The sequence below is a fragment of the Macrobrachium rosenbergii genome, chromosome 42 (genome assembly GCF_040412425.1).
Source record: "Macrobrachium rosenbergii isolate ZJJX-2024 chromosome 42, ASM4041242v1, whole genome shotgun sequence".
Classification (NCBI taxonomy): Eukaryota; Metazoa; Arthropoda; class Malacostraca; order Decapoda; family Palaemonidae; genus Macrobrachium; species Macrobrachium rosenbergii.
The window spans coordinates 44884689-44909426 of NC_089782.1; the positions used below are offsets into that span (position 1 = coordinate 44884689).

Consider the following 24738-nt stretch of genomic DNA (forward strand, 5'->3'; position numbering starts at 1 on the left):
ACGTGTGATCGCACCTCAGAACTAGCGTATTCTATACACCTTGAATAGATCAGGCTACAAATGCCCCAACATCATTTATATAGGCAGAAGCGTCCATATAGCCATCCTTCACGTATACGTAGCTCATTAATTCTGCCCCCTTCTGATTGGGATTTTAACGTGGCTTTTCTAACGCTTGCATTGTACTGTACATAGCTTCAATTTTTATATCAGCCTTGTATATTTGCCGGTCTATAGTATCCTGGAAATTGGTACAATTTATTTCATGACAAAATAGTCTTTCAGCTATAGTTCATATTGATCACTAGTATTTTCTCTATGCTGCTTGTCTTGTTGACTGTTATATATCAATTCTCGTCTTTCAGTTTGTATTGACACTTCTGGAACTAAGAACAAATTTTTCTCTTTTTTGGTGATAATGCAAGGTCTATAGATATAAAAATAATGTTCAAGAAGCCAAAGTTTTATCAGAATTTTTTAATCACCATTTAGTACCGGTCACGCGACGAATAAATAGATGGTGTGAATAATTCAATATAAAGTTGATATGATTGTCTTAAAAACTGAAACTTAAATAAATTATGGAAACGTCTTTCGGTTTACACTGATAACATAGAAACCACACAGAAAACAGAAGTAACCTCGGGAAACTACGTAAACACAGCTCAACTAAAGGCTGCCTTTTGCATGTCTCTGAACTAGTGCTTGTTTACCCGTGTGTAGTGCGTCGCACGTGTGGTACCTATTTGGCAAAAAGTAATGGGCGTGTAGGAAACGTATAATATCCAAGATGGGCGCAAATAGAATTAAGAAGGTATAGTATTTTGTGGTACATGTCAGATTATTACATGCTGCTTCTCTTGTATCTAAGGTTGGTGTACGGTATGAGGTAGCCATGCCTTGACATGGCTAGGACAACGTAGTTTAGGCTAAGCCAGCCGGAATTATGTTGGATTACGGTGGAATGTGTATGCGAGTAATGGGTAAGGTTACGTTTAAACCTTGGTTTGCCCATGACCAGAAATGTTAAATAGTTTTTCTGAAAGCTTAGACTTCTGATATGAAAGATTTTGACAGTCAACTCCGTCGAAAATGAGTGGTTAGTCCAGTAAATTCCTCCCTGTTAGTGGAGCAGTAATGGGTACCACGGAGCTATGGGGAACTTTTTTTACGTTAGTGAGAACAAAATCTTGAAGTTGGCCAATTTTCAGTATTAAATATAAATGCAGGCCAAACTCCCATACTAATGCAACATTCCTAGGCTGGGACCCCGACAAATCTTGCCTAATCAGGGTTCCATCCCCCCGCCCCAGCCTGACGTAGGGTCTGTACATCATTTTGGGAAATGCTGGGATGGGTAATTCTAAGCCGGCTGTCCGCGGTGAGCTAGACTGTGGCAATTGGAGTTTTTCTATGTTATTTTACTTGCTTTACAAGAATTTAAAGTAATATTTTGTCGGCCGTTTGTAACTAAACTGTAATTGACCTTTGAAGACTACACGACTTGAATTACCTAACGCAGAGTAGGTCTAAGCCGGCATTCAGCGGCAAGCCCGCCCCACCTCCATAGCTAATACGGCAAAACTGTAACCAGTAAACACCTCTAGGTGCGTTATGTTGCTATTTTTAGGGGTGTTTACTGGTTACAATTTTGCCGTAATAGCTATGGAGGGGTGGGGCTTGCCGCGAATGCTGGCTTAGACCTACCCTGCGTTAGGCAATTCAAGCCGCCAGTAGTCTTCAAAGGTCAATGACAGCTTAGTTACAGCCGGCCGACAAAATATTACTTTAAATTCTTGTAAAACAAGTAAAATAACATAGGAAAACGTCAACTGCCATAGTCTAGCTCACCGCGGACAGCCGGCTTATAATTACCCTGGGATGCATTCTGACCTAATCTTCCCTAACACATCGTAGAGCCCCGTATCTTAGATTGTGGGCCGTAAAATTGTTCTAGAATTTGATGAGATATTGACATTAAAAATCACCCTGACTCAACATCAAAATCCAACTGATCAACTAACTCAACAGTAGTATTATTATGACATTATTGACCAAATTAATTGTCAGAGGCACCCAGAAACCCTGTGTCCTGTTGGAATCCCTTTGTGGATAGATAGGTATGGGTTGTGGCACTGACCAAAATCTAGGACAAAACAAAATTTCAGTTTGCCCCACCTCATTTCTAATACACAATCTGGGTAATTTTGAGAATGACAGGTACAGGCTCTAACACCACATCTAAGCGAAAACTTAGTCCATGTTTCCAGTGTTCAGTGTTACTTGGGGGGTCAAGGTTGGGGCAGATCCCCCCCTGGATAGGTCAATGCATGGTGACCCAAGTTAGGTTAGGAGGTAAGGTCTGGTTAGGTCAGGACACAACATTCATAGGAAAGGTTAGGTTTTTCGTTGGCTAAACCTGTGTCCATTGATTTCAAATTGTAAAACAATTATTTCCATGGTTAGGCTATGAAGCATTTTAAATAAATACTAAGCATGTATGCCAGTTTTTGTTTAGCATGCATGTCAGCCAAGACAGTTGATAAAGAAATCTGGTATTTCATAAACTCTATGATGCTTCAGCTTTCCCATTATGTTTTACCAAATTAATATCAGCTGGGGATGGGGTTAAAATTTTATTTTATTTTTCTATGTTTTGTTTTAAAATTGTATTTGGTTTTACTGTTTTGTTTCACCAAGCCGTAAAATTTAAAATTCCATTTGACCTACATTAAAACAACAAGTAAATCTTTAAGTTACCAGATATGTTGAGAAATACATTTTGTTTAACATTTAATTATACAGTATGTTCAAGTATGGAAAATACATGAACTCAGATTTCAAAGCTGATAATGATTTATGGCACATGAAGCAACATGGAGAGCAAAATTCAGTCTGTAATTAATGATATGAGACTTAATGAAACAGCAAACTTTGAAATGGACCTGTGTTAGTGCTCCAAAACTAAAATCACAAATGTATTTTAGTATTCTGATTTAGAATTTTACTATAACGTTACTAGTTTTATTATAATGCCAAAAAATGCTGTGCAGCATACCAGCAAGCCTGACTATTGTGGAGGGACCATTGCAAAAGACAAATGGGTAACTAGGCCTAGCTGTACAGTCCTCTGTGAAAACAAAACTACATTTATGAGCAGTCAAGTAGGATCTGGGTGTTAAGAAGTAAGTCTGCTTGTATCTCAATAAAGAAAGAAATATGTTGTTATTTATTGCTCATGCTTAGATAAATATTTGTGATGTTGATATTATTGTTGTAGGTAGAATAGGTAAAAGGATTGAAACTTGATGAGCTGACATCAAAATTCTGAGGCCCAAATTTGGCGTATGCTAGCATCCAAATTCAAGCAATACCCTTTCCTGTCACCTACATGATTGGGGATGACCCCCCAACCTAACCTGACCCAAGGTGCCATAAATCATCAAAAAACTGTGTTTATTATTACTTACGTTATTTAATCCCTTCTAGGCTAAGTATATACATTTCCCAAAACTTATGTTGATCCGAAGACTGTAGTTTCCCTCTGTGGTCCCCTATTATTTATGGACTTTGGGATTTGTGCAGTGGGTTAATTGTTACACACATTAAAAGTGCATAAAGTTACTAGAAAACCCCCTTTTGTATATTAATAATTGTTACAGTACTTAAATATTATTTGGTTTAATAGCATACTCATATCCAACAGCAATGTTTTTTCCTATTTTAAATAATGAAAATCACACCCAATTTACTGAAAATTTCTAGCCTATTTTATATTTAAAATCACTAACTCCCTGGGAAGGCTAGCTTATAGATTGTAAATAAACCAGTACTTCGTGAAGCAGAGATGTCTTAAGAAACATTAAGAAACACTGATCCCTCTTTTCCTTACACAATGAGAAATATTGCCTTTATATTTTGCTCAAAATATATGCATTGCCTATAATGTTAACTCGCAAATTTTGATTTGCCACCTTGTGTTAGGTTAGGGTAAGTGAGTTTGAGATATGTCCCTGTAACAATCATTGTCACATTGTCTGTTTTTGTGGAATATTAGTCAGAAGTGTTGGGTAATTTTAGAAAGATCTGCAGTAGTTCACACTACAGCTGAAATGAGTCATACTCAAATCAAACCTTAGAGTAGACTCCACTTAAACCTTAATTTTTTATTACATCCTAGGTTAGTGCTAACTCCCAAAATGCAAACACTTCCATATCCAAGGACATTCCATGGGTTAGGCATAATACAGGAGCTTGATCAACAAGAAATGAGCTAGACCCTAGACTAACCTTGCCATAGCCTGGCTAGGCTCTAAATTTACTGTAACATTCTGAACTCGGTTATTAATTTTTAAAGAACAGGAGAGGCTGCCTTTAAAAGGCACAGCAAATTAGTGGTTAAAAGTGCTAGACTGACATTTACAATTCTCTTAGTGATCATGGTGTGGCGTGGGTTTCCCCTAGGTTGCCTGTGATGTGATTACTGATAAATGATATTTGGAAATGTAATACTACTCTTTGCCAAAAGGTGAAAATTTGGAAAGTTAATACAGATTACCCTTTTCTAAAAGGGGAAATTACAATTTTATATAAGTAACTTACCAAATAATTACGTAGCTATACTTTCTACTTTACGCGGCAGCTCAGGATTCAAAATTCGCAGTAGCTCTGTTTTGTTTGGGTGTAGGTATACTGCCCCGCACACTTTCAGGGAAGAATAGGTACAACATAGCTAAAGAGCTCAATTCGTTTCTACCATCAAGGGTTACAGAGTAATGTTGGGTTCAGTATTTAATATTAGTAAGCAAGCAAAACCTTCGGAAGTCACTTGGAACTTGAACGTGTTCCTTAAATGGCTGTCAGGACCACCTTTTGAACCTTTGGAATCATCGTCACTTAAGAATCTGATGAAGAAGACCTTATTCTTGATGGCACTGGCTACAACCAGAAGAGTTAGTGAGATACATGCCATTGATAAAAGGATAGGCCCTTCTCAAGGTAATGCTGTATACTCACTGATTTTGGAGTTTTTGGCCAAAAATGAGGACCCAACCAACCCTTGGTCTCATTCCTTGTCAATCAAGAGCCTGTCCAAAGTACTCGGTCCATCCGATCAAGAGAAACCCCACTGTCCTGTAAGAGCCTTGAAAGTATACCTTGAAAGAACCAAAAGCCTTAGAGGTTCTGCCTCGAATCTTTGGTGTTCCGTGAAAGACCCCAGCTGTACTGTGTCCAAGAATGCATTAACATTCTTTTTAAGATCTGTGATTTCGGAAGCACATTCGGGAGTTCATGATGATTTACTACCTTATGTAAAGTAAAGGCTCATGAAATAAGAGCAGTGGCGACGTCCTTGGCTTTCAGACGTAATCTGTCTCCCTCTTCAATCTTGCAAGCAACATATTGGAGGTGCAAGTCAGTGTTTGCCATGTTTTACCTACGGGATATTAAAATGGTATACGAAAAATTCAGTACTTTAGGTCCGTTCTTCGCAGCTGGCATGGTACTGGGGGATGAATGATGGGAGGAATGCCTTCTTTTCCTCTATCCACTCTCCTTGAATAAGGATAGTTGCACTTCTCGGGAAGTCTGATGAACACTGAGTCATGAGAGTCACCAATCCGTATTTTATGGTTTTGGTTAGAATTTTGTGTTGGTGTAGGTTAATTTTATCTGGTCTTTGTTTTTCTGTTGTATTGCGCCCAGGGCAGGGACACATACACATATTATTTATATGTCCTTTTTTGGATTGTAAGCTTTGGCAAACTGCAATTAACCTCCTACATTGCAAAGCACCCACACAAGTAAGGTGACCCTTGGCTCTACCACCACACCGCTGCAGGTCGAGAGGAGCTTTGACCAGAGGCAGTACCTGCCTGCCCTTGCTCCCTCACCAGGTAAGGTTACAACAAGCATTTCAAGATGCTAGCTAACTTTCTATTCCAAATTCTTCTCCACATCAGAGTTTTTCTTTTGGGGTAGTATATGTCCATTCATCCCACCTCCTATCATTGTGGGATTCAGCTATGTAATTATTTGGTAAGTTATTACTTATATAAAAATGACATTTTTCTAAAAAATAAAATTTTATGTATACTTAGCAAATAATTTCATGATCAGAACCCTCCCTCCTCCCCTCTCATGGACAAAGAGCATAAATGAATTGAGCTCTGTAGTTATGATTGTACCTATTCTTCCCCAAAAGTGGGCGAGACAGTATGCCTACACCCAAAACAAAAGAGCGCTACCGCGAATTTTGAATTTTGAGCTGCCACGTAAAGTAGAAACTATAGCTATGTAATTATTTGGAAAGTACATATAAAACTTTATATATTATAACAATGTCATGATTATATAAAACTTTATTTTATAAAAAATGTCATTTTGTACCCTAAGCCATCATGGAAATGTGACAACTTGGAAAGAATGCTTGCTCAATGTATTATAGTGTTGAGTATGACATTATAGTGCCTTGATCTATGACATTATATATAGTGCTTTGATTGATACTGATGTATTAGCAGCAAGCAACTTGGGAATGTTTTAATTTTTTACCATTTGTATTTTGTGACGAATACTGATGAATATTTCTTTTCAGGGAGAGAGGGGTGAGGTGACAAAGTACATCACAAGAAATAAGGCCATCAAACGGTTGCAGCTTTCTCTTCATGACTTCCGTCGTCTTTGTATTCTGAAGGGTATCTACCCACGTGAGCCCAAGCACAGAAAGAGAGTCCAGAAGGGTAACAGTGAATATAAAACCCAGTATTATTTGAAGGATATCCAGTTCTTGAGTCATGAGCCTCTCATTTCAAAGTTTCGAGCACAGAGGGTAAGCTTTGGACTTCATTGATTACTTCAATAGGAAATTACTGATTTGTCTTGACTGTATTAGATGATGTGTAGAATTTTGTTTGCATTTATAAATTCAAGTCTTTTTCACAAGGATTTCTCTAACCATGATGCTAGATGATGTAGGTATAATGTCTAATGAGCTTTCTTTTTTAAGTCTGTGTCTAGTTAATGAAATCAGAGTATCCAGTATTTGAAATACTGTTGTAATGATTTACATTTTGATATGTACAGTATAACTTCCAGGTTTTGATTTCAGGCCCATCTCAAAAAAATAAGAAGTGCTCTTGGAAAACAGGACAAACATCAGTACAAAAAACTCAGAAAAACCAAGCCAACTTATAAAATAGATCACCTGGTGCGAGAACGTTACCCAACTTTTGTTGATGCCCTACGGGACTTGGATGATCCATTGACTCTTTGTTTTCTTTTTGCAAGGTTAAATAAAAAACGATTCTTAACAGAAGGTAATTTTATGGTTTTGTTATGTTAGCGTTCATGCTAATTCCTTAATTTTGTATTATTTGGGATGAATCTTACCTACTGTTAAAGTTAGCTTATATCTCCCTGCTGATAGGCGAGTTGGCATTCAAACAAAAGATCGAATGGCTGCCTGGATGACTGTCTAGTTCACTTGTTCTCCACCAGGTGTGTTTTGAATGTTTTAGCTCTTGTCAGAATTCTCCTTGCTGCCATTGTGTACAGGCGCTTGTTATTTTTCATGGCTGTTTGCTGCTTTCACAGTACTGTACATTTATTTTTCCTAGGATGCCTCCATTGGAATCAAGGCTAAAAATGTCAGGTTCTGTAGGAATGATTACAGTACTGTGTTAGTAGGGTGTTGATTAATTAGGAGATACACACTGTTTATCCCAACTGCAATGGTATAAAGTGTGATTTTGAGAATAGATGTGAGGAAATAGGGATTTTCAAAGGACTTCTGCTGAAGTTCGTTAGTATAGGAAGAGAAGGGAAGCAGATAGATTGTGAAATTAGTTAGTTAGGTCAGGTTATCAACCTGTCATTTCTCCCCCTTCTCCAGGCCCTTTGTCTGTAGTTATCCATATTCAGTCTAGGCTTTTCCTTTGCTAATGCTTTAGTTGGTACTGAAGCTTCCTCTTTAGCTGCACCTTCCACTGACCTTTCGGTTCAGGAAAAGTATATTGATAATTTAGAACAGGACATAAACCTTATTTTGGTCAGTACAAAGTTTGTCTGAATTGGTTAGGGAACCAGTCCTGGTCCCCCCCTAGTGTGCAATCTTTTTCACATTCCCTTATAAGAGGTAAGGTGTTGGTGCCCAAGCCTGCTTGTAGCCTGAGCCTAGGACTGCCCTGCGACAGGTGGAAGAGTCCGCTGCCAGGGAACTGGATCAGTTTTTGGGGTGATTTGGTTCCGTGCCCTTTGTCACCTGCCTCTCCATTTTTCATGCCCATAGTTCCGTAAAATATGTTAGCCAAAAGATCGTTTTGGTAAACGTTAATCTTTGCTACGTATGTGACTTCTGCTGTCATCATCACCTAGTATGAGGTTTGTAGCACCTATAGGACTAATTATATAAGTATACAGTCATACCCAAACTTACGCGAGGTTAGGTTCCAGGACCCCTTGTGCAAGGCGAAATTTTAATGTAAGTTTGGCATGGTCTCTAAAAATACTAATAAATGCTTATTTCTAGAGTTTAAACACTAAATATGACCCTAATCATGCTCCCAAATTATTAAGCTAACTTTTAAATGAAATTAAAGTTACTGTAATTTCATTTAAAAGTTAGCTTTGTACATTACCATTAAAAAAAGAAATAAAATGGTTGATATAAAAATAAAGATTGGAAGGGAGTGTCTCTCTCTCCCCTTCTGACTGATCTATTTTTAGAAGTCTTCTCAACCTCATTTTTAAGAACTTTTTATTCTAGGTCTCTCTCTCTTTGTTCAGAAATGCTTTTTCATGGACAAACAGTGTTTTTTATTTGGAGCAATACAACTCGTAGTTATGATGTCTCTATGTTTTAGAACGTATTTGCCACACTAGCGCATATACAGGTTGTAAATGGTACAGGTAAAGATGTACACAGAAATAATAAGATCAATTTAGACTATCTACTCTACAGGTAAAGACATACAGAACAATAATTTGTAAAAATGTGTGAGTGCTAACTACGAACGAGAGAAAGAGAGAGAGAGAGAGTTGTCCTTACTTAAGCAAGTGAAATTATTTATTAGTTATTACAGAGAGAGAGAGAGAGAGAGAGAGAGAGAGAGAGAGAGAGAGAGAGAGAGAGAGAGAGAGAGAGAGAGAGAGAGAAGGGTTAGTCTTACATTAGATATCAAAAGATGGAAATTCATGATTTATGAAGGAAAAAAGAAAAAGAAAGAATGAAAGAGAGAGAGAGAGAGCACTAGAAATCCTTTGACACGCTGTGGGCAATGATTGACATACTGTATTTGACAGCTTTGCCCTCGACCCTCTCCTCAAAGGTTTGACAAAAGATCAGGAAATGATTTGTTTGTTTAAAATACCACTTAATTTACTATAGAAATGAATAAATTTTTTAATTACAGTTATATTATTATTATTTTTATTATTATTATTACTTTTTTTTGGGGGGTCTATCGCAGTCTTCGACTGGGTGGTTTTTATAGTGTGGGGTTCTGGGTTGCATCCTGCCTCCTTAGGAGTCCATCACTTTTCTCACTATATGCTCTGTTTCTAGTAGCACACTTTTCTGCATGAGTCCTGGAGCTACTTAGGCATCTAGCTTTTCCAGATTCCTTTTCAGGGATCTTGGGATTGTGCCTAGTGTTCTTATGATTATGGGTACAATTTCCATTGACATTCCATATCCTTTTTATTTGATTTTCAGGTCTTGATATTTATCAATTTTCTCTCTTTCTTTCTCATCTACTCTGAATGTCCCATGGTATTGCCACATCAATGAGTGGTACTTTCTTCTTGATTTTGTCAATCAACGTCACGTCTGGTCTATTGGCATGTATCACCCCATCTGTTCTGATACCATAGTCCCAGAGGATCTTTGCCTGGTCATTTTCTATCACTCCCTCAGGTTGGTGTTCGTACCACTTACTACTGCAAGCTAGCTGGTGCTTCTTGCACAGGCTCCAGTGGAGGGCTTTTGCTATTGGTTTGATAGTTCATTCTGTGTTTTTGGCGATTGGGGATTCAGATAGAACAAAACTACCTACAGAGTGGCCATTACATCTGCAAGTTCAGCAGTTGCTGTGGAATTAGAGGAGCTCAAATTTACACTTACTATCATGCAGATGAACAGGAACAACCAATCAATTACTACTCCTTTGAGGGCCCTCAGGCTTGATTAGTGGATGTGTTTCCGTAAGTTTGATCTTATTCGGACTCAAGTTCAAGAATTGCTAAGTGACCCCTGTAGGGCCCTAGTAGCAAATGCTCCCGGTGCACATCTCGTATTCTTTCATTAAGGAGAAATCAACTCAAACTACAGAATTCCATGCACTTCCACTAACTTCTGCATCTCACACTAAACTGCTTGGAGATGCCCGACTGTCTCCTTCCAATGGGGGGTTTTTCAAAGGTATCATGGGATCTATACTTAATCAAGTGGAAAACAACCTTGGCCTTGTGTCAGAAGCAGCCGTTTGTGTATTGCTCAGGGTGCCGTTCTAGAGGAGTTTTCACCACCTTGAACCTTGTAGACATCAAAGTTTCTCTCCTTTCTTAGATATAATAAGACTTTTTCGCTGTCTACATTCAAGGTTATCATTCCATACTTTCCTTGGCATTGTGTCATGTGCTATTAGATCTAACTGATGATCAGCACCTTAAGTTGTTGAGATTGAAGCCCTTTCATCTCAGTAACAGTCTCTCTCTGGAGATTAGACGCAGATCTAAATTTTATCTGCAGTTTCTTTTGAGCCTCTGGAATGAGTTCCATTGAATTATTTACCATGAAACCTTTCATTTAGCACTGTTGGCAGTTAGAAGAGTAAATTTATTGCAAGCACTCTCGTTAAGGCTGATGTTAAGGCTAAATTTTTCAGAGAACTGTAAGAATTCCAGTTTAACCTCTTTGGTGGGGAAGAAGAGGAAACACTTCTGTGTCCTGTTGGGACAATTAAAACTTATGTGGATAGGTTAAGCCTGGAAGTGGAAGTAGCAGTTATCCTTTTGTTTTGTGGTTTTAGAAACCTAGAACATCTTTGTCAAAGGTTAAGCCTGGAGAAGGGAAAGTTGACCTTTCTTTTGTGATTTTATAAAACCTAGATGTCTTTGTCAAAGGCTAAGCCTGGAAGAGGTAAAGTTAACCTTTTGTGGTTTAAGAAAACCTAACTGTCTTTTTCAGTGGTTAAGCCTGGAGGAGGCAAAGTTAACTCTTTGTTTTGTGGTTTTAGAAAACCTAGAATATCTTTGTCAAAGGTTAAGCCTGGAAGAGGCAAAGTTAACCTTTTGTTTTGTGTTTTTAGAAACCTAGAACGTCTTTGTCAAAGGACATGAGGTTCTCTGTGGCATATTTGATTAAGCTAGTGCATGAGAACTAGCTCCATACCTTTTACTTGTAAACATTCATAATGTGAGAGCAGTTGCAACTTCATTTAGTGTTATGAAAATTTGTCGCTTGGGGATGGGTTTAATGCAGCTCAGCAGAAGTGCAATTTGGTTTTCCCGCTCACTACCTTAAGTATGCAGAATCATGTTTGAAAACAGTAATGCCCTTAGTCCGCTACTAGTAACGGATAGTCTTTTCCTGAACCAAAGAAAGAGCAATACTGTAGACTCTTTGTTTTAAATCCTGGGTTTTAATATTTTGGGGAGCATGAATGTACATATTGTATGTTGTATTGGAGCGTACCTTTATATCATAAAAGTATTTATGTTTAGTGACTGTCATTTTATTGGGCTTTTGGACCCAGGCACAGGGGTCCTTTTACGGCACTTCTGTTTCATTCTGGCCGAATTGAAGCAGTTTTCTCCACAAGGTTCTGCACATGTATCAGAGCCTTGCTCCTTGAATGGAATCCAACTTCTGGTGGTAGTAAGATCCAGAAAGGTTTCCAGATCAGGTCAGTATGTTTTGGGTTTCATGTCAAGGAGAATTCTGACGAGAGCTAAAACATTCGAAACACACGTAGTGGAGAACAGGTGAACTAGACAGTCTTCCGCGCAGCCATTCAATCTTTTGTTTGAATGCTGACCCGCCTATTGGCGCAGAGATATAAGCTAACTTTAACTGTAGGTAAGTATCCAAATAATAAATTTTATTATGAAAAAAAAATATTTTATTACTTGTCCAGTATAACTATAGTTTGTCAAATAAGATGCCAAATTTTTTTAGCCTTCATTATGACTGTAATGTAACTATTTAAATGTCCAAGTTTCTTTAGCAAGTTGATTATACCAAATCACTTGTATTTTCAGATTGTTATGTGTATGGCCTCATAGCTTTGTTTTGTTTGAGATATGTATTTTCAGAGTGTTATGTGTATGGCCTCATAGCTTTGTTTTGTTTCAGATATGCCAGGGGTTTGAAGAAAACTGATTTATAACATAAGAAGTAATTTAAATCCTAGTCCAATATACTGAATGCAAACCATTGCCTAGCCAATACTACTTTTTGTCTTCAGTTTAGGATTAGATTAAGTCTTGAATATGAGATTGCCTCATTGGTGTTTGGCTAAGAAGTGAGAAACTTACATTAAAAACTCATATTCTCATTTGCATTTTGCCAGATTTCTCTAAAACAAAGATCTTCATTTTCTCTGCTTGTTAAAAGTGAAGTACAGTATTCTCATAAGACCTGGACTTAGGACTTAATTTGTCACTGCTGTATAAGAAAATTGAGTCTCTTCTTTTAAAGGAAAATTTTGTCAACATAATTGACAGGATAATTTCTCCTTGTTTCTTAAATTGCCACTTTAAAAGTCGAAATTTTGTGCTTATCTTGAAAAATAGATGGCTCATATCCGAAAAAAGAAATACATATGATGTAACATGAAATAGCTAAAACCAAAGATTTTAGATATTTTTACAGTTCTGAAAAGAAACCCTTTTAGCCACACCTCCAACATAAATAAATGATTGGCTACTCTCAAATCTCCACTTTTTGACATAGACTCAGTTGTGACTCCTTTGCTTTGCTGAAACCAGATGGCAGTGTCACTCACTGACGAAAGGAAATGGAATTTGGGTGATGTGTTTGACAGTAAGCAGAATACAGTAATAGCAAAATAGGCCTCATTCCTATTTATGTGATGTTATGCTGACTAGTCAACCTTTCTGGTTTTGTGAAATGAAAAATCTTTTACTATGCATATAGAGGTGCAGATCCAGATGGTGTTTGTACCCATGAGGATGCAAACCTTTGGGACGGATTTGTTCAGTTTTAAAGCTTCTTAAAGAGAGGATTGTCTACTGCACACTCACTTGTCTACCCTCACTTATCTTTGGCAATACTTGAGTAAATGTGTATACAGAACATTTACTAGATTCTGGTTGTGTTCAATTTGACAGCATATGTTTGACATGGTGAGCCAAACTGGGAATGGCCCTATTGCTTCTTGTATCAGATATACGGGGCTGTATAGGAGGACACAGAGGTTAGGCATCCTCTTTGGAAGTACATGAGTGGGTGGTGATGGACCATCTTTATTGTCTGTCTCTTTAGGCAAAGTGTATGTGATGTGGTAGGGGTTCATAACCTCATGTTCCTATTTTCCTTCAGAACAATGTCTGTCAAGTTCTGTGAGAGAAAACCTCCTGCTTAAGGAGTGAGTTTCCATATAAAAGACAGGGTTTGTATCATCCTAAGAACAGATTGCAACATTTCAAGGTAAATGTCTGTTTTCTTAGAAATATAAATGTGAAGTCTTTATGATAATCCCATCTCTAACCCTCTACATCTGCCAAAAGGAAAATGAGTTTTGACAGGTGATTGAGCAATATTCCCAATTTTTTTTTTAACAATGCCCTGCACCCTTGTATCCTCTGGATCATCAGTTGTGTTGTTGTTAATAAGCCAGTCTAATGGTTAAATATTTAGGTGAGTCCTGTAGGGGTTAGTGCTGTCAGTGTACCCCCACATGGTGCACTGTAGGCATTAACATTAAGTAATGCCTACAGTGCACCATGTGGGGTACACTGATGGCAGTAACCCCCCTACAGGACTCACTTAAGTGTTTAACCCTTAAACTGGCTTATTAATAAATAACAACGCAATTGCAGTGTCTATTTGGCCCATAGCTGCAATCTCATTTATTCCCTTTACTGTAGCTCTGTTCATATTCCCTTTCTTCCATCTGACTATCTACCCTCTCTAACAGTTTCATCCTGCAGCTGTGAGGTTCTCCTCCTGTTACACATTTCAACCTTAATGTCAATTTCCCTTTCAGAGCCGAATGACCTCATAGGTCTCAGCACTTGGTCTTGGGCATAAATTCTTTATTCCAATTCTATGTTCTATTTTTATGGCAGAATGACAAGCTGGTGTAAGTATGGAGCTGCACACTTAAACTCTTTTTTTAAACCAGCCATTAGTTTATGTATAGTCTACATGATAATTGAGGACGTTACACAGAAGTAAAGTAAAAGGAGGCCCGTATGAGTTCCTTTCCCGTAGGGGGATAGTGCTATCAGTGTACCTCATACTGGGTACTGTAGGCATTATCTAAAGTTCTCTGTAGCATCCCCTCAGCCCCTAGCTGCAACCCCTTTCATTCCTTTTGCTGTACCTCCATTCATATTCTCTGTCTTCCATCTTACTTTCCACCCTTTCTTAACAGTTGATTCATAGTGCAACTGTGAGGTTTTCCTCCTGTTACACCTTTCAACCCTCTTTATTGCCAATTTCCATTTCAGCACTAAAATAACCTCATAGGCCCTAGCACTTGGCCTTTGGCCTAAAATCTGTATTCCATTCTATATCAGCTACTGTATGTAGATAACCAAATTTTAACAGCTGGTGGCAATGTTTTAACAGGTGGAAGCGTTGAATGGTGAGAACAGGAAAAATTTGCAGACATAAGTAAAACAGAGCCTATTGTGACTGAAAAGGAAGCAAAGGAAAAGCACAAACAGGGATGCTGCCTAGTAGCTACTGTGAGAAGAGTGTCAGGGAAAATTTGACATTCTGCATCAAATGAAATAGATGGTGCCACAAAATATGCTTAGTGTTGCAAAATGTGTAATGACTAAGAGATTTTTGATGCTTGAAATGCACAAGAGAAGTCATTGGGGAAGATATTGAACTAGAGAACCATGCTCAGATCGAATGAAAATCTTTGAAGAGGTAGAACTATTGGTAATTTGGAGTATATTATACTGTAAAGCAGGAATTGAGAGAGCAGTGAGAAAAAAAATAGCATGACATAGCTGGAATGAAAAGTGATTGCTAGGCAACTGGTAAATAAAATTATCCTGTTAAGATAGAGAGCAAAGATTTCATATGCATTCGTAAGTCCTTTACTACTCCATAGGTATGGACATGAAACGAAAAGATGGAATTTTTGAAAAGGCATTGTAGAATGTTGAGATTCACGGCTCAAGTGTGGTGGAAGGATTGTATTTCAGAAAAGGAAATGGCAGTGAGCTTTGTCTGTTGACTCCAAAGGTTCAAAATTAGAGCTCTCAAAAAAAAAAGAAAAAAAAGTAGGCATGTAACTAGCAGTTTGAAGGTGTGCAGGAAAGTCCAGGAAATGAAAGGAAAGAGTGGATTGATGAAGACCTGGACCTGGTGGAATTTTAGCAGAAAGTGCACAAACCAGAGGAAATGGAGACAACCCATCTCATGTCTTAACCCCATAAATAGAAAAGCTGATGTAAAAACATTTATGATGATCATGTGATCATGTATGGATTATGTTGTCTGCCATAGGAAGCTGATAAGAGCTGCTAATCCTTGTAACTTCACTTGTAAACTGTGTATACCTAAAATATAGAATTGGTCTAGCTAGAATTTTTAACATTGCAGGTGGAGCACAACAACATTGACATAGTTTGCATGTTCTTTTATTGCATTTTTCCATCTTTTGAAAGGTAAAAATAAGATGAGTTTGGTTTTCTACAAACTTGACTATAGTGTATTCATTTTTATCTTACAGTCATGATCATGTATTGCCGTCGGCTAACAGTAGAGTTCATGCACTATGTTATAGCAGCAAAGGCACTTAGGAAAGTTTTTATTTCGATCAAAGGATACTACTATCAAGCTGAGATCATGGGACAGACTGTTACATGGATTGCACCACATCCTTTCAGACCTGAGGTTTGTGTTTGGGTATTTCGTTAAAGTTGTTTGCACGCTATTAGAATTGGTTTTGTACTGTGCTTGTATACGCAACTTGTAATTAATTTTATGGAATGTTTATATTGTGAGATTTTTCTTTTTCATTTCTTGCAGAACACTACAGAAGTTGACTTCAACATAATGAAACTGTTCACAGAATTTTACATCTGTATGATGGGTTTTGTCAACTACAGACTTTACCAGAGTTTGAACTTGTTTTACCCACCCAGGTTAGCTGCAGATGAAGAACAAGGTATCAAGAGCAGTTTTGATTATTGGTCATTAAAGTTGTAAATTTACATTGTAGTTTTTCATATTGAAGACGGGACTATAAATTTGAAGATGTCATCTTCAGATCTCGTGTTTCTAAGTGTTTAATCCTTTTCTTGTATATCAGTTTTATGGAATATATCCATCTGATTTTGATTAACCAGTATTAATGTATTAATGCTGTACTCAATTCTTCTTGCAGACATTCAAGAGGCTGAGGCTGAAGATCGCAGCGAAAGTGAGCTCGAGAGGGTTCTCATCAGCGAGCGGATTGCCTGTTTGAACTTGAATTTACAGAAGAGCAAAGAAGAAGAAGATGAAGGAGAGACCTTGGACATGCATCTATTGGTACAGTTTTTTTTATATTCTTTTATCCTTAGGAATTATTCATTATTGAGTAATTTATCCACATCATTTTCCTATTTCTATACTGCAGTGAGGCTAACCCAGAGAAGGAGTGCTGCCTACTGTGGGCCATGCCAAAACCATTGTAGCTATACTACTGCCCCTGTGGAGTTGGGAACTTGTTGGCTTGGGAGCAGAACTAAAGTTGCTTTATATTTCCCTCTGTCTTAGACTTTTCATTTGATCCCTTGTTCTTTCTGCCTAATTGTCCAACTTTTTTTAACTTGACTTCTCCAGTTGTCATCGTATATGTGAGAATAAATCCTGTGAGCCAGCTCTACGAGAGAAAGAGTAGGAATAAGTTCATGGTCTGGTCTGGTTGAACTACTCAAGATTAGCATATGTTGTAAGTCAAAAATTATTTTTGGAAGATGTTGACCAGCAGACTAAGGTTTATAGTACCTTTTTGAAAGGTTCATTTATTTTTTGTTTTCTCTTTAGTGAAAGTATTCAGACTTAGCAATTTTTAGTGATACTGCATGTGGTTTGATAGATTATAAAGTAGGCTGTAGAGAATATGTAATATACCATTGTATTTTTACCTTAACTGTTTGGAAATTAGAAATATATACATTATGTACTGTATTATGAGTGTTTATTCATTTTGTGATCTTTGTGTCTATATTGATTTGATCTTTGTATCTATATTGATTTTCCATTGTTTTACAGGAAGAAAGTGTGCAGAATGTAAAAATGGCTTTGGAAGAAGAGGAAAAGCTTAACAAATTCAAGAATCTTTTCCAGAATTTGAAATTCTTCTTGGGAAGGGAAACTAACATGGAGTCACTCACCTTTGTTATCAGATCTTTTGGTGGACAGGTAAGTGTAGTTAATTATTAGCATAGTAGTTCATGGAGATAAGAAAATAAAATTGAAAATAAGGGTTGTGAAGCAATGTGGAAAATTTTTCCCCTAGTAAAGTAGTCATTTTAAAATGTACTTTATATTACTTATATAGCACAGTACAGTAATTAGTCAAATGAAAAGACAAGATCTTATGAAATGGATAGAGGCATTAAACATAAACTTGACTCATTTTTTGAATCTCATACACATATAAATATATATATGTATGTGTGTTCAATGTAATCTTACTTTTAGTAATAGAGGGAAACAGGATGACACCATGTTTTGTGTAATTTTTACATTGCTCCAGTTTTTATCTTGTTTAAGAACAAAATCTTCATGACAGTCCTTTGAGAGTGCAAAAATGTCTTAATTGTGTCATTAAACTACCTTATAAAAATGATAATAATATGTTTATTGTTCAGCCTAAGAAAATTTCTTCAAATGGGTCAAATGAGAATGGCTGACATTTGGCAGAAGAGGAAATAAATCCACAACACAGTACACATGGTACAATAACATCTGCCTATTAATGGGCAGATGCCATTGTACTATTATTATCACAATTAAGCCTTATAGAGTTATCGCATATTTTTTAAAAGGAACCAGAAGAAGAAATGAGAATGTATTAACAGAAGAAATTACTTGATAAAAGCCGTGACTGATAAAAACTGAAACAAATTCATGAAAATCAAGGAAAGCACATAATTCTCACTGATTTTATCTTTAAATTCCCTCTATAGAGACAGTTTTTTTTTTTCTTTTCAAGTAGACTTAATGACAAGGTTGTAGTTAAAATTGTAATAATGGGAAATCTTGAAGAAATTGCTTAAGTTAGGATAGGAGAAAATGTCAGATTGAACCCCAACACTCCATTCTTTAGTGGAAGTGAGAAGAAATAGTTGTCAGTTACTGAGAACAAAAGTGGGAGTAGGTCTGCTGCTTGGTTTCTTGTCTAGGCAAGCTTAGACAGAACAAAGTTAGTTTTAGAATTGTAAGAGGAATGTATTTTTGATGTGAGCATAATTTTTTAACCCTTAGGTTTACTTCTTTGTCAGCATGTTTTGTCAACTTGAGTTGTTGCTCATAGACTCTTAGTGTATACTCATGAAAATCTAAAGGAGAAGCAAACAAGTTTATTCCAATCATATCCATACAGAAATTAAAATTAAATGTCTTCTCCAGGTGTCATGGGATGAATCTGTGGCTGAAGGTTCTTTGTACTCCGAATCAGATGAAACCATTACACATCAGATTGTTGATCGTCCAAATGTGGAGAGAAAATATCTCTCAAGGTAATGTTGGTAACTTGATTAATATTTTGTAGGTTAAGTTTCCTTTTATGATAAGCATCAAGAAAAGCTGGAAGAAAATCTTATAGATTGGTTGGATAATTAGACTCAGTGTGTGGTGTTTCATTAGCCACACAGGAAGTGTTGTAAGATATGAATTATGCCCTAATTTCAATTACTCTTTTATGCAGATACTATGTGCAACCTCAGTGGGTTTATGACTGTATCAATGCTCGGATGTTCTTGCCAGTTCAAGATTATTTCCCAGGGGTAACTCTTCCTCCTCATCTGTCACCATTTGACATTATTACTGATCTTTATGTTCCTCCTGAGAAGGAAAAGCTCGAAGCAATGAAAAGAGGTGAAATTCCAGTTCATGCATTCCCTCAAGAAGAAAGTAGTGATGAGGAGTCAGATGATGAAATACTAGGTGGTGATGAGGAAGCTGAAGAGGATGTGCCAGAAGAAGAGTCAGAAAATGCAGAAGAGGAGAAAGAACCAGGTTAGTTTTTTATGGTTTTATTATGCCTTTTGGAAAGCGGAATGAAGTCCATCAGATGAAAGCTAGAACAAGGGGAAATGAAGTACTGTAATTCAAGGGTGGAAGATTTGTTTACATATTCCTAATTTTTGTACCCAGATTAACAATTTTAGACAGGCTAGGTAACCTTTCATAATTTAATTTTTTGTTTTTGTTTAGTTTGAAGAGAAAGATCAATTATCCCTAAGGATGAGAAGTAAGTGGAGGTTTTGAATGTTCAAAAGCTATAGTTTTTCATATAAGTAACTTACCAATTAATTGCATAGCTATAGTTTCTAATCATCGGTGGCAGCTTAAGTTTTGAAACTTGCGGTAGCACTTCCATTGTTTTAGTGTAGGTGACTAGTCCGCCCACTTTCGGGGAAGAATAGGTAAAACACAGCTGAAGATCTCAGTTCATTTCTGCTGGTTAACGACTGAACTTTAGTTATCTTGAATAGCGCTACAGTGAACCCCCCGTATTTGCGGGCGATGCGTCCCCACACCCCCGCGAATAGGTCAAATCCGCGAATGCTTAAAACCCCTCTAAAAACACTTAGAACTGCCCATTTTGATAGCTTAAACCAAGAAAAACCCTGTAAAAATGCTTATACCTGAGTATTTTAATAGTTTTATCACAAAAAGTGCATTTATTCATGAAAATTATATGAAAATACAGTAATTAGTGAATATTTCTCAGTGAAAAATACCGCGAATGGGCGAATTTTCCGCGAATGATGGCTAGATATGTTCCACAGAAAAACCCGCGAATACGTGAGTCCGCGAACCATGAGAACGCGAATACTGGGGGTTTACTGTATTTTGTATTTTGGTCACTGGATGGTTGTACTTGTTCTCCATTTAGTGAAGTATTCATTATTTTGGTAGCCTTCACGCTGTTTCTAGATAACTTTGGTTTATTTAGACTTGGTTTTCACTGATTACTACCTTATTCCTGACTATGTCTGACTCTAGTGCTTCTAGTATTCATTTTTGCAGCAAAGGCTGCAAAACTAGATTTACGAAAGCCTCGTATGATTCACACACAGTCTGAAGTAATTGTAGAGGACAGAATTGTTCAATTGATTTGACTTGTGTTAAATGCAGGGACTGGGATCAAGGGAAATAGAAGACTTTAAAAGCCCATTTAGATAAGCATGAAAAAAACAGGAAAAGGAAGGCGGCTGCTAGAGCTGAAGCAAGGAACTTAACCAGCTTATAATGTACTCCTGAATCGGGTGTAGCCAATTTACCTGTTCTGTCATCTTGACCTGCTTTTTCCCCATTAACCAGCCCTCTGACTATTCCACCTACTTTACCTGGCTCCCATGCTTCCAACCCTAATTCCATTGTCAATCTCAAAGCCCGTGTTGACCAAAACTTCGGTCTCATAGTTAATTCTATTGCTCAGTTAGGGTCATCTGTGAGAGTCCTTATGGACAAGTGAGCTTTGTAAGTGCAAGTGCAGTGTCAGTGGGGGAGGTGGCTACTCATCCCATCAATGATTCTAGACAAAGGTCACTGTCAGACTCTCCTATACCTGGGAGGAGGCATACTGGAAGTCCAAGGGAGGTCAGCGGGGTTTGCCCACAGGTAGTCGCCCCCTCAATCGAGCCTGTTGACTGGTCCCAGGCCTCGCCGGCAGACAGCCATTGGAAAGACATCTGAAAGGATGTGCATGAGCTTTCCTCCAGTGCTTCAGATTCCAGCTTGGATAAGAGGTGGCGAAGGCTTTTCTCTGATGAATCCTGACCTTTGAAGAGACGTATAGCGGTTACAGATCGTTCTTCTCCACCTCCCTGTAAGCAATCAAAGAGCCTGAGCGCAATCCTCAGCTGCCTTGTAGCTTCTGGGACAACCCAGAACATTTTTCTCCTGAGCATCCAGTGGAAGAGTGCCAGTATTTGGCGCCCAAGTGCCTAGCCAGTTCCCAATTGCGCCCATTGTTGTCTTCTAGGTGCCCAGCACCTGAGCATTCAGCTCCAGTTTCCGAACGCTGGGCTCCACCTTCTGTCCACTTGGTGCCACGCTCTGGGTGTCTGGCACCACCTCTTAGTTGCCTGCTGCAATTACTTCTGCTCATGTGGAGCATGCTCCTTTGCTGGTGCCCATTCAGCGCTAACTCGATGACATTCTAGGCTTTCTTCAGAGGATGCCTGAAGTAATAAAGGACCCTCTGGACTTGTCTCCTTTCCCAATTTCTTCAGGTGATGAGGTTCTCGAACGGGCACCTACTCCCATGGCATATGCAGCTCTACTCAGATATTTCTTGGTCACTTTTCCATCTTTCTTCTCTCCAGCTGCCCTGGCTTCTCCTGCCTCTGTTTCCTTGATGAGGAACCAGCCTGTTGAGAGTTCCAGGCTTCCTAAGATGGTACTGTCCTCCTCGTCCAGGAAAGCCTTGAGAGATATTGGAGAGTGGCTCTCGGAGAAGAGAGAGCAGGGCGAGGCGGTCTTCTGTTCTCCACCGTCTCATCTTTCACATAGGAGATATCTCTTTTAAGCCACTGGAGAAGCTCCCTCTTTGGGAGTCGCTTCCTCCTCCCAAGGGAACTTCTCTCTGTCTTAATTGATTCGTCCAGAAGGTCAGCCTTTGAATCAGCCAAGATCATGTTCTCGTCTACAGAATTAGACCATTTAGTGAAGAATGTTTTTAAAGTATTTGAAGTATACTTATATTTTTAGACTGGACCGTTGTCGCTCTTGCAAAAAAAAAATCAGACTGTCTCAATCTCGCAGAGGACTTGTCTTCAGACTGGCTGGATGTGCTTTCTTGTGCAGACAAAGCCATTAGGGATGACTCCCTGGAGTTGGCTTCCTTGTTTTCCATGGGTGTACTGAAGAAAAGGGAACCTTGGTGTTCCTTCATCACCAAAGGTGTTACTTCCACCCAGAAATCTGCGCTCCTTTTATCATCTTCGTCTTTTTCCTTGAGTAGCAGTACAGGAGATAACCTTAGATCTTCAAAAGAAGTCAACTCAAGATCTTCTGGCTTAGTCAGCTGAACGTTCCAAAGAACTAGCCTCGTTTGGTGCTAAGACGGTCTCTCCTCTACAGTAGCAGCCCTTTCGTGGCAGTAAGGCAAGATTGCAGCCCAGACCCTGCTCCAGTGTGCGCCCGGTCCGACCAATTAAAAAGGCCCCCACAAAACCTTTCGCTCATAAGTGAAGTCCGTTGAAGGAGACTCCTCCCATAGTGTCGACACCCATCGCCTTGACAGCCTACTCAGTGGGCTCAGAGAGGTATACGGCCCTTGCGGAAGAGATCTTGTCTCTTCTCAAGAAAAGAGCTATGGAGGTGGTCGAGGATGTCAGCACGGGGTTTTTACAACTGTGTGTTTGTGGTCCCATAGTCATCAAAGGGTTGGAGACCTGTCCTCGACATCAGCCCCCTGAATTTCATTGTTCAGAAAACAAAATTCAAAATGGAAATCAGTCAGTCAGTTCTGTCATCCATTCACCAGGGCAACTGGATGGTAACAATCAATATGCAGGGCGCATACTTCCATTTCCCCATACATCCAGACTCCAAGAAGTACCTCACGTTCATGTTTCAGGGCAGAGTCTTCCAGTTTTGGACTTTGTGCTTCGGTCTCTCTACAGCTCAAGTTTTCACTAGTGTTCTTGCCCCTCTCGCAAAGTGGCTCCATCTCATGGGCATCAACGTCTCCCTGTACTTAGATGATTGGCTTCTTAGCTCTCCATCAAGAGCACAGTGCATGGAGGACCTTCGGAAAACCCTCCTCCTGGCCCAGGAGCTAGGTTTACTCATCAGCTTACCAAAATCTCAGTTGACTCCGACTCAAGTAATTCTTTATTTTGGGATGATGGTCGACTCTCTGAGTTTGCGGGCTTTTCCGTCCCTGAAAAGAGTCCAATCTTGCCTTCAGACGGTCCACAGTTTCCTCTCCCTCCCATCCTGTTCGGCCAACAGCTGGATGAGTCTCTTAGGAACCCTCGCATCCGTTGAGAAGTTCGTCCATCTTGGAAGACTCCACATGAGGGTACTGGAATTCTTCTTGAAGTCCAATTGGAACAGGAAAAAATACCCAGACTCGTTCGTATTACCAATAACTCCAGAAATCAAGGAGGACTTGTGGTGGTGGCTTTCAGAAAGAAGGCTTTTAGAATGGAAGTCTCTCCTTCCTCTGAACCCCAGCCTAGCTTTGCACTCAGACGCTTCAGATCTGGGTTGGGGGCTCTTCTGAAAGACATGGAAGTTTCTGGGATTTGGTTGCCAAAAGAGAGGAACCTTCACATTAATGTGAGGGAATTGAAGGCTATCCATTTAGGTCTTCAATCATTTGCAAAAGCGACATTCAGCAAGACAGTAGCAGTCCACTCGGACAACACCACTGCTCTGTCTTGAATAAAGAATCAGGAGGCACTCACTCCTTCTTCTATGTAGCGACGAAGGACCTCCTCTTTTGGGCAAAGAAGAGTCAAACGAAGATAGTGACGAGATTCATTCAGGGCAAGTTGAATGTGCTAGCGGATGAGCTAAGTTGCCGCAGACAGGTCTTACCCATGTAGTGGACTCTAGAGCCACAGGTATGCACTGACCTGTGGAAACTGTGGGGGAAGTCATCGATAGACCTGTTTGCAACGTCCAGGAGCCATTGCCTCCTGTTGTTTTGCTTGCCAGCCCTGGACCCTCCAGTATGGGAGATGGATGCCATGCTCCAGAATTGGTCAAGCTTGGACCTGTATGCCTTCTTGCCATTCAGCATGGTCAGGGAAGTTTTGAACAAGTTTTTGAATCTCCACAATGCTGTAGTGACCCCAGTGGTTCTGTTCTGACTTCTAGTGGATTTTCCAAGACTTCTTCCACAAAGACCAAGTCTTCTCAAACAGCCGCATTTCTGACGATTCCACCGAGGTGTGTATGCTCTTGCTCTGACAGGATTCAGACTGTCAGCAGACTTGTCAGAACGAAGGGCTTTTCAAGATGAGCTGCAGAGGTGATTGCAAAGTGTAGATGTCAGTCTTCTTCTAGGGTCTGCCAAGCTAAGTGGGTTAGTATTCCACAGCTGGTATAGAAGTCATAACATCTCTTCTACTCAAACCTCTGTGACACAGATTGCGAATTTTCTGTTTTTCTTGAGGACTTCAAGAGGTTTATCTTCTTCTACCATCAAGGGATACAGAGGCATTGAAGGTTCTGTATTTAGACACAGAGGCCTGGTTCTAGGATCTGATCAGGACATCAGCGATTTGATTGGTTCTTTGACAAAACCAAGCAAAGTATGACAAACTCATTCATCCGGAATCTGGACATTGTCC

General features: G+C 39.0%; 1 protein-coding gene across 1 annotated transcript in view; it reads left to right on the forward strand.

Moving 5' to 3' along the window:
• The first annotated feature begins 606 nt into the window (after nt 1-606).
• LOC136828378 (pescadillo) overlaps nt 607-24738 on the forward strand; it is a 28141-nt gene continuing 4009 nt past the window's right edge. The window contains exons 1-9 of the mRNA XM_067086345.1: nt 607-814; nt 6599-6832; nt 7112-7319; nt 15939-16102; nt 16238-16376; nt 16596-16741; nt 17468-17617; nt 18830-18939; nt 19128-19438. Of these exons, the coding sequence (XP_066942446.1) occupies nt 791-814; nt 6599-6832; nt 7112-7319; nt 15939-16102; nt 16238-16376; nt 16596-16741; nt 17468-17617; nt 18830-18939; nt 19128-19438 (1486 nt within the window). The 5' untranslated portion in view covers nt 607-790. The remainder of the gene's footprint in view (nt 815-6598; nt 6833-7111; nt 7320-15938; nt 16103-16237; nt 16377-16595; nt 16742-17467; nt 17618-18829; nt 18940-19127; nt 19439-24738) is intronic.